The 9,954-nt window shown below is 41.0% G+C and overlaps 2 protein-coding genes across 2 annotated transcripts; one reads left to right on the top strand and one right to left on the bottom strand.

Annotated features, from left to right (window-relative positions):
• The first annotated feature begins 277 nt into the window (after positions 1-277).
• Positions 278-1,376, top strand: LOC145895055 (uncharacterized). The gene has a single exon (XM_082983802.1). It carries the CDS (start codon positions 292-294, stop codon positions 1,192-1,194), a length of 903 nt encoding a protein of 300 aa, XP_082839928.1. The 5' UTR covers positions 278-291; the 3' UTR covers positions 1,195-1,376.
• A 2,217-nt stretch (positions 1,377-3,593) lies between these two features.
• Positions 3,594-8,251, bottom strand: LOC145894067 (uncharacterized). The gene is made up of 2 exons (XM_082982507.1): positions 7,781-8,251; positions 3,594-4,945 (listed from the first exon to the last, which is right to left on the bottom strand). Exons 1-2 carry the CDS (start codon positions 8,164-8,166, stop codon positions 4,615-4,617), a joined length of 717 nt encoding a protein of 238 aa, XP_082838633.1. The 5' UTR covers positions 8,167-8,251; the 3' UTR covers positions 3,594-4,614.
• Between the last annotated feature and the right edge of the window lie 1,703 nt (positions 8,252-9,954).

Below are 9,954 nucleotides of genomic sequence, written 5' to 3'. Positions count from 1 at the left end.
TTGGCTGACGCAGAACAGTCTGAGTGCAGCGCTTGCATCAGCAACTTCCTTTGGCGAAGCTGCCTGCTTTTTTTCCGACAGACAAAGGAATCAATTGTCACGTAATGTCATGGTAAGGTTTGGTTGACAACCTGAGAATGACAAAAATGCAACTTACGTTGAAGTTGAACCGCAAACTGAATAAGATTGACAGACGTCATCGCAGCCATTTGCAAATTAATGGAGACGAATTGCTAGAGATAGCGTTAGTTACAGTAATTGTTTTGTTTGCAGCCGAAACATACGTAAAAAATGCTGAAATTATTTCTGACTCTCGTGCTTATGGGGCTGGTGTCTTGTAACAGGGTTGGAGGAAATAACCCTCCGAGAAGGCCTCTTTCTTGCCCAGAATATCAGTTTGAATGTCCGTGTTTCAAAACCAATACGTGCAAGGAAAGATGTGGATGCATTACCAAGGCGTGGCAATGCGACGGACTCAACGATTGCGATGACTGGAGTGATGAGGTTGACTGCACATGCCCCGCTGACAACTTTGAGTGTCCGTGTTACAGAACTCAGAACTGTAAGACAAGATACGGTTGCATCGGCAAGTCGTGGCAATGTGATGGACACAATGATTGCGGCGATTGGAGTGATGAAGCAAATTGTACATGCCCTGCCGGTAAGTTCGCGTGTGCTTGTTACAAAACGCAGAGCTGCACAATAAAGAACGGTTGCATCTGGAAATCAAAGCAATGCGACGGGCGTAACGATTGTGGAGACTGGAGCGATGAGCTAAATTGTACATGCCCAGCTAACACGTTCGAATGTCCATGTAGAAAAAGCAATGACTGTCCTACTGGCAATGGTTGCATTAGTTTAAGAAATCGATGCGATGGATTCAACCATTGCGGAGATTGGAGTGATGAACTGAATTGCACCTGCCCAACCTACAAGTTCCCGTGCCCTTGCTACCAAACTCAAAACTGTACGTCATTAAGTGGCTGTATGTGGAAACTCCAAAAATGCGACGGGATAAACAATTGTGGCGACTGGTCCGATGAGCGCAACTGCACATGTCCGGCCGATAAGTTCGAGTGCTCCTGCTACAAAGATCTCTCGTGTATTTTTCCGCGTGGTTGCATTAGCAAATCAAAACGGTGCGATGGCTTGAGAGATTGCGATGATGGAAGTGATGAGATTAAATGTCCCTGAACAGTATTACACGCTGGTGTATTACGTATAGCAACTGTTACTCCCATATATTTTAAGTCATTTTGAGTTAGCAAATCGCACTTGTGCAATATTCATTGTTTCATGCATTCTGTACAGTTTACGCTAGCTTGCATTCCGGTGTCATAGCGTTTCAGCTTCAATAAATCCAAGCTTGCACCTTGTTTTACAGCCAAATACGAGGTAACACGATCTCTATGTGGTTCATCGGCACGCCAGTTCGTGCAAAGGCCAGTCTACATATTTGTCCCATGCTGTAAAATGTAACAGAGTGCCCACATCTGTCTAATCTACATCTTGTGTATATATTTGGGCGCCATATCACCGGCACATCTTGCTCGGTGATGTTATCGTCTCGCACATGGCACGTAGAAGGGATTGCAGGCTACTCTTGGCAAGATTAGCCATAAATTTTATATTATAGCGTTACTTTGTTTGTTGTGGAAAAACCAAACCAAAATTTGAACTGTGCGCTTTTTGTGGGGGGGGGACCAAAATATTCTCGACATTCTTTTGTGCCAGGCGGCGACCTCTTTTCCGATCTATGGGCCAAAATTAAAAAAAATTACCAGGAGTTTTACACTATACAGTTGAAAAGTGTGTTCTATACTGTAGTTGGTGGTCAAAATATTCTTGGCAATAATAGCTAAAAAATTATATTTAAGTTTAATGTTACTTTGTTTACTGCGGCACAGCTTTTAACAAACCAGAATTTCAACTTTAAACTATCTTTTCGGGACAAAATTGTGACATTTTGCAAATCAGGGGTGATGGTGAAATAAAAAAGTTTGCCGATCGGGCCACGAAGGTATGGAGTTGACGAACAGTGTTTACACTACACTTTGTGAAATAAAATGTGAAATAATCACAATAAATAAAGAATGATGAACGTTTAAACGATGCAACCAAAAGGTAATGAAAACATGCATTTTACACTATTGTAAAAAAATCAAATGAGAACGTCTACAAATGGCACGTGCTGGGCCGGAGTGATTATGTCTCTTCGAAATTGTGGTTGGTAGACTTGAAACATCATACTAAATAATAAACTTTTGAGACATAACAACAGTGGGTGAAAAACGACGCCGCTGTTGGCATGGCAACACGTGATTAGGTTAGGGTGTTTCTCCAAAACGAAAATTAGTCAGAGTTTTGATTTTATCTTGACGCCATAACCATCTAATGACTACTTGAAAAGCCAAGATATCCTGAGCGGGATGTTTACTCGGAAAATGTAAGTTGTGTCTGTCTCTGGACCAAAAAAATTGATCAAAAATATTCAAATAAAAATTCAATAAAAATTCTGAATAAAGCGATTCAGAGGACATCAGAATGCTTTTGCTAATGTAAGATAAGAATTGAAAAATCGGGATCACAGTCAGATAACACTTGAACCACCGTTCAAAACCACACGAGGTGGAAAGATGAACCTTTCGTGTTCGAGTACATTTTGTTTCGCAAGAGTGGGGCTAAGAAAATCCTGTGGTTTTCTGGGTGGATTCCATTCATAAACCGCAATTCGCAATGACGATGCAATATTTGAGTTCAGAATTTCTCAAAGCATTTTCCACACGAAATCTTTGAGCGGTATGCGTCGTTTTTGATAACTGCAAAAGCTGAAAGGATAATTTCGTAATATTAAATGATGAATGGATACCATATTTAAAGCTCCTTTAAAAATATATTTTTTAGGCTCTAAATGGCCGAATATTATTCAAACAAAGCGCCAATGTGACTGGGACGACCTATTTGGAAACTTCTGCTCTGTATCATAAAGAGTGGTTACAAACTGACAACTTTTGATTCGCCATATTCTGTTAAGCCCAAACGAAAAAAAGCAATATGTGGCCGATCTGCCGACCTTCTTAACAAAGTAAATGCAAGAAATAGAACAAAAGAATGCGATTCTTTCCAGCATGTTTGCGTTTAGCCAAAATTCCACTCAGCTCTCACCTGTCTCAAATTGCGTAACAGTTGCGCAACCGTATCGTGACGTCATTACTTGTTGTTGGTCACACTGGTGTTTACCCCGCTGGGGCAGAAGAACGCGGTATGCGCCCCAACCGCTCCTCCAAAGTCTATTTATAGGATAGGGAGCGAGTCTTTGGCAGCTCACACGGTGTATCAAAAATTTTAACCCGATTTCTTCAAATTTAAAGCAAACCTGATGAAAAATCGAAAATTAAGTTTACTTACATTGTTTTGTGTTAGTGCATTTAGAATTTTTTAACTACTAATTTAATTCAATTTCAAAGAAAGTTTGTACATAGCTTGAATTGATTTGGAATGAATTCACGTAATTTTCGCTGTTTGTGTTTTGCGTTCTTTTTCAATCGCAGAGCAACCCGTTTCAAGCCGCCTTTAAAAAAACTATTTGCATCCACAAGACGATTTTGTGTATTTGTCATGATGTCACAGTGTGATTGAAATCGTACAACGCAGTCGCACAAAATCGTCGAAACAATCAGTAATCACGAATTTAAAGCGACAGACAGAAGTACTAATAGGACGAATAAAACCCATTTGTCTGTCTGTACGCTAAATAATAGGTCGTCTCAACCGTTTACTCAAATAAGCATACCACGGTATATAACTGCGTCAGTAACAACGTTACGCCTGGAATGAGCGGTAAATCTGTATACCACTTATCGTATACGCACAATAATACACGATACAACTGCAATTGAATAAAAGTTGGCAGTGAAAAAGGCAACAATAAATATACACATAACATATATTAGCAAAATGTGAATCTGTTTTTTAACACAGCGCTGTGGCAAAAATTAACGCTTGTTGCAATTTTAAATGCAGTACACACAAAATGTAGAGATATATTTGTTTTCGCAACAGAGCCAATCATTTATGTGGTAAGGTTTTTTCTAACCTGTGCTAGTTCTCATCAATACAGCTTTGGCGACGTACGACGATTATGCCAGCTGAATAGCCTGCAGAATCTGTACCCAATTAACGGTTAATAGCGATTGCATAGTAACCACAAAGTGGAAGTCTTGCTTGACTATAGCGGGAAAGATCGTAAGTTGCCAAAGCTACACTGAAGAGACCCAGTAAGTCGAAACAGTGGCCATCTGTGTGCATTCACTTAAAAACAATTGTTTCTTTGCCATTCGCTAATTCCGTTGATACAAAAACATTTTCGTTAATACTTGAAAGGTTATGGTGTAATAATAGGTAAGTTAATTAGAGCCAGGTGCAATGTGCTTGCGATTAGTTTGTGTAAGAGCGGCGCTTGTCAAAGTAAGCTTGCTCATTTTTTCCCTCCAAACACACTGGACGCCCAGCGCAATTAAAACGCACCAGAAACTTCGCAAGAAAAACGTTAAAAATCAGTAACCAGGCACGCTCGAGGTGTGTGATGTAACAAACGCAAGTATGACGCCACACTTACTCGTTTTCACTGAACGTTTCGTTCACGTGACCAGAGCTACTCGGCAAATCTCCGTAAGACGGTGGCAAATCGCGCGTGACCGACATGTTCTTTGTGATGTCATAGTAACGAGGCAGGCCACCGTCGCTAGATGTCGATCCTCCTCTTTCTTTAACGAACTGGCGGAACGAACGCCTGTATGACGTCACAGTTCTTGGATCTTTTGGACGGATATGACGTGTTGCATCTTGCGCCGTCAGACGGGCTATGGTTCCGGAAATCGTTTTCACTTCCGGTTCTTTTTCCCACAAATCGTAATGGACGTAGATCTCATCCGATGCTTCGGGACTGAAATGAAAACAGAACAGAGTTAATGTGGTCAAGTACTTGACGAACATAAACGAATTCAACGGCTGTGTGTCACAAATAGTTATAAAAAAAATAATTTATTCACTTGTAGAACTCTTAATTTCCACCTAGAGTATACGAAACAATTTTGCAACATTTAACCAAAAACGGGTTTTGCTGTGCGGTGTCGTGTACATCAGTGTGGTGTAATGAAAATAAGATATGAACAAGCAGTGATTAACATCAATCCAAGGTAAAAAGTTTGAGGCGTTCCACCTCCCATCCGACACACGTCAATTAAAAGCCAGACCAAAGGTCACCTGAATCAGGTGACTGACCCCAGACCGTGATTGTGACGTCAAAGAAGGGTTCGCGGTCTTAAGTTGATCGTTCATGCGTGACCCACGGTTATTTTCCCGCTATTTTGGGATAATTTGACTGGAAAGAAATGACTGGGTCTGCCTGGGTGTCTCTGGTTAAACGTTAAACGTTTTAAAACGGAGCTGTTCTAAATCTACTCAAGAAACAGAAGACCCAACGTCAGAGTACTTGTGATCATTTGTTCCACAAACAGTTGAGAGTCTGATAAATTGGTTACAATGCCTTGCATGTTGTTGAACGCACCTGTTTGACGTTTCGGGTTGTTCTACTACAATGTTCATGACCGGAAAAAAAATCAACGCAGTACCGAACTATCATCGAGGTTATTTGTGTCACAAACTAACCCGGTCCTTTGTCCCACCCACTTAATCCCGGCCCAACCTCATCAAGCTATAGATCCGCCTTTCATACATTGTCCTAATGTACCCCAAACCGCTTCATACCGGTAAGGTGTGCCTTCCTAAAATCATTTCACCATTTTTGGTGCAGAAAGCGGTTGTTCAATGAATTATAGAGGCTCGTCCGCTTGAAACGTAAGAATCGCATTTCGCGGAACCCAACGAAGCGTGTAAGGCATATAACGAGCTCGATTCGCTTGACCGGTTTTGCAACAGCCAACTTCACTCACGCCGAGTCTGACGTTGTCAGGTTGAGCAAAAACACCTACTCTGTGGTTTCCAACTTCATGCCAAACTATATCGAGGGGAATGTTGGGAGTTTTCAGTTTTCTCCTCGCACGGTAACACAAGCGCAGTGGATCAACAAATAAGGAACCAAGTAAAATGCTTCTCAAAACAGGAAATTACCAGGTTTCACTTTCTATTCCGTAAATTTCCTTCAAAAGATGTTAGTTGTAATTGCCGGTTTATGTGTTTGTTTCATAAAGGCCTGAAAACATACACAAAAAATGTGGGGATATGCTTTATTTATCACCAATTTTATTTACTGACGATGGAAAGCGTACCTATCTTTACAATGTGCGCAAGTATATTTGGTAATTGTGTATTTGCTAAAAGGACGTGTCCCAAGTTTTAATAGTCTTGATCTGTTGAATTCCAGCACGTAAAGCTATTTCCTAATATGTCGTGTTCACGTTGGTGTACCACTAATTCAGCGACTTGTTCGGCACTTTGATAATAAAATAAACCATGTTAGGCAGTTCCGACGCTCACTCATCGAAAAGTCAAGCACGCTTGTCGCGTCTGAAGCGGTTACCGGTTATCGCTACGTATGTCGTCATACGCGGTATTGTGCTACGTCATAATAACCAACATTTGAAAGACGCATTGATAAGATAGGACAGAAAACGACCCTTGATAAAGCCAATGCTGGGAACTGGCTTTACAAAGCAGCTGCACGACAATTCCTGGTCACATTTAATCACCCAAGCATCACACTGCTGGCTTAGTAGAAAGGCGTTTAATATTGCGAGTATTTACCTGTAACGACGATGCCCGTTCGAAAACGCCCATACAATAGGGCTCAAGAGCGACCTTGCGTTAGTCCAATAATGACAGGTGTTGCTCAGTTAACGACAATTGTTGCCATGCACACCGGGAAAACAAAATTGGCAACAACTCCAAATTGCTGCGTTATATTACAGCTACATATTTTGCGAGAAGTAATTCTCCATTACTAGATTTCATATAGTTTCCTTTTACCGACCGCAGTATGCAGGTTTATTGATTTAAGCTCTCACAGAAGGATTTACGCAGATGGCGTTTGGTGCGTGTGACCCCAATGCCACAAATCGAGGACGACAAGCAACATTTAAATGCGTTTTCGCATACAGGCAAGGCAGTTTACAGTTCGGACACAGCTTTCATTTTAACTACATCAGTACACAAATATAGCAGCTAACACTTTCTATTCTGGAAAAGCCAAGTGCGAAATTACGAACCAGACAGGAGGGTATACAATTCCCCTTAAAGACACTTTAACGCACATAAAACCAACGCTCGCTTGTTTAACCTTTCACGGTAACAACCTCTTTCCGTCACGCTATCGCCGCCCACAGTGAATGTCGGCGAAAGTACCAAAAATGTCAGCCGTGTTTCAAGCCTCTATTGGTTCTGTAGTTGGTCCTAAAGCAACAAACTTATGCCAATTGACTGACGTTTTTGCTTGTGTTGATTTCAAAGCACTTATCGCGTATTAACACACATCTGACACAAACTGGTGGGTTTAATAACACTCGCCGGTATGAAATACAAACTGGCCTCGGCAACATTTCAATCTTATTTATTCTGTTTTCGGTTTCTTTAAGATTGCTTACATTATTGGAATGGAAACATGCCTCGTTGAAAATCTGAATAACGTAGTTTTAAACCAATAAGAAGGTATCTAATTTGTTTTTTCTCAAACAAATCGCATGTCTGTGCTTTAATGGGGAAATATTCGCCGGTTTGAATTCATCTTTCCAACGTAAAACAACACAAATTTCACAAAACTCACGTTTTGTCAGTTTCCTCTTCGCCAGCCGCTTCCTTCTCATTTTCTACCTGCGGTGGACAGCAGCAGTCACAGCAAAACTTTCGGAAAAAATGTGCCACGCTCGCCATCAGAAGCAACAATCCAATTGCCACTCCGCCAACTATTACTGTTTTCTTTGTCTCCGTGCCGCTCGGATCGATGGTCGACGCTCTGGTGTTGCTCAACGCCAGAGTGGTCACGCTTGAGAGAACAGCAGTAGTCGCGCTTGACTGGGTGTCGGTGGTCGATATCTCGTAACTTTCCGTGGCGGTGGAGTCGCCATGCGCTATGCGTTCGAGAAGCGAGAGAGCATCGTTTTTTCCCGTACAGTTTAGGATTAGGAGAACCAGAAAAAAAGAGAAACGCATTGCGTATTTTGGTGTAATTTTTTTGACAAATCTTTTGCTTAAATATTTAAATTTGCCTGAAAATGAAAAATAAAAAAGGTTTATCCTTCCGAAAATCCTTCAGGTAGTTTCCTTTTCGACGGTGTTTTTTCGTGAGTTTAGACAAAGGGCGATTGTTAACGTTTCCTGTCTGTTGGTTCCCCCCACGTGCAAACGCCAGGCCGTTTCCCTTAAAAGGAAAACCACTGAAGCAAGTATCCGAACTGAACTAATATCTTGTTGCGAAAATAAAATTTGGCCAATTTTTGCTATTTGTTAAAACTCGACTGTTTTTATGTTGTCCGGTCAAGTTTTGACCGAATAATTCCGCTATCTCAAATTTTCGTCTGTTAAACTTCAGATCTTTCGTTGACAAAATAATTTTCTCAATTTTGAGAAACACGATCCTGTGAAGTATGGTTTTACTTGAAAAAACCCAAACTGACAACGACTTACAAGACTTTTAGAACAAATTTCACATCAGAGATTAAGGTAGAGAAAATAAAAAACTCAATTCCTTCTGATTTCAATTAACCCTTTTATAAACAATCACACCTGTTTCAAATCAATGAAATCTGATGTAGCCAACCTCATTTTAGCCAATATAAGTGGAACAACACCTCGCTGACAAATTAAAAACTGCCCGCTGACGATGCAACTACATATCCAAAGATTTATGACTTTCATTACGAAGCGACCGGATCTCTCCCCACAGAAAAAGTGCCTTTCTCTGATGAGGTCCCGCCAAAAGACCTGCGTTTCAACTGAACGTCAGCCACGCTGCCCGAAAAACAGGCGTTTAGCCTTAAACGGTTGACTGCCTTGCAGGGGAACGGAGAAATGACCAGATGACGTTGTGGTTCTAATTACGCCATGATTCGCAATGCTGATTTCGGTAAACATGTTTGTTACAAGTTTGACTTGATCATAAGGAGGGGAGTGGCCCGGTGTCTACGTGAGGTTATTCATGCATGGGAGTAAAAGTAAAGTAAATATTTTCTAGATAAAAAGGCGGAAAAAATGCTTGCCAACAACCGTGACAAGTTTAATTACGAGAACACAAGTTTCAACAAAAAAACACTTTATTTTACATCACGATCCTTGCAAACAAACCGCAAGCTATTGAAATATATTACCTTTGGTGCTGATAGGAACCGCAAGCAATGTAACTGCTGTTGAAAGTTACACGAACGCACTGACCTCATAGGAACAGGAAATTACACCGCAGAGTCATGACAATTGTTTACTAGAACCTGACACACCTCTATCATTCTGTTCTAGAAATAGTGAGGTATATACTACAAAGTAAAGACTATACAACAACGCCATCTCACCATTCAGCAAAATTCATGCCAACAAATCAACTACACAATTTATGGCTTGAACTCAATCAAAACCCAACAATTTAGTTCGACCATATGCGTTCAACCAAACAAAGGAGCATTTAGCATATGTAGTGCTATCATGACCCAGCACATCTCCGTACTGACCGCAGGCGATTAAATGAAACGTAGCAATTATGTCGAATTCCAGAAACGCGAAAGCACGCAATTGTACGTGACCGCAGTCACTTCGCTGTTCTACTTCACGTTCTCAAACATGATTTTGCTTCTTCAATGCATCAATCTGAACAAGCTGCCTTATGTTACGTCACAATTCAATGATTGTACGCTTTCGAAAGGTTTCCAATGAACTCGTTGTTTGAAAACGCCCTCTCACTGTTACACCTGCTGCCGCAAACATACTTTTTCGTGTTATATTTAAAGCCTC

This window comes from Ascidia mentula, chromosome 3 (genome assembly GCF_947561715.1).
Source record: "Ascidia mentula chromosome 3, kaAscMent1.1, whole genome shotgun sequence".
NCBI lineage: Eukaryota > Metazoa > Chordata > Ascidiacea > Phlebobranchia > Ascidiidae > Ascidia > Ascidia mentula.
This window is presented reverse-complemented; position numbering and strand designations above follow the sequence as displayed.

Coding starts and splice junctions, on each gene's coding strand:
- LOC145895055 (XM_082983802.1), top strand. CDS start 292: ATGCTGAAATTATTTCTGACTCTCGTGCTTATGGGGCTGGTGTCTTGT.
- LOC145894067 (XM_082982507.1), bottom strand. CDS start 8,166: ATGCGTTTCTCTTTTTTTCTGGTTCTCCTAATCCTAAACTGTACGGGA. Junction 4,946..7,780: donor GAAGAGGAAACTGACAAAAC/GTGAGTTTTGTG, acceptor TTTTCATTTCAG/TCCCGAAGCATCGGATGAGA.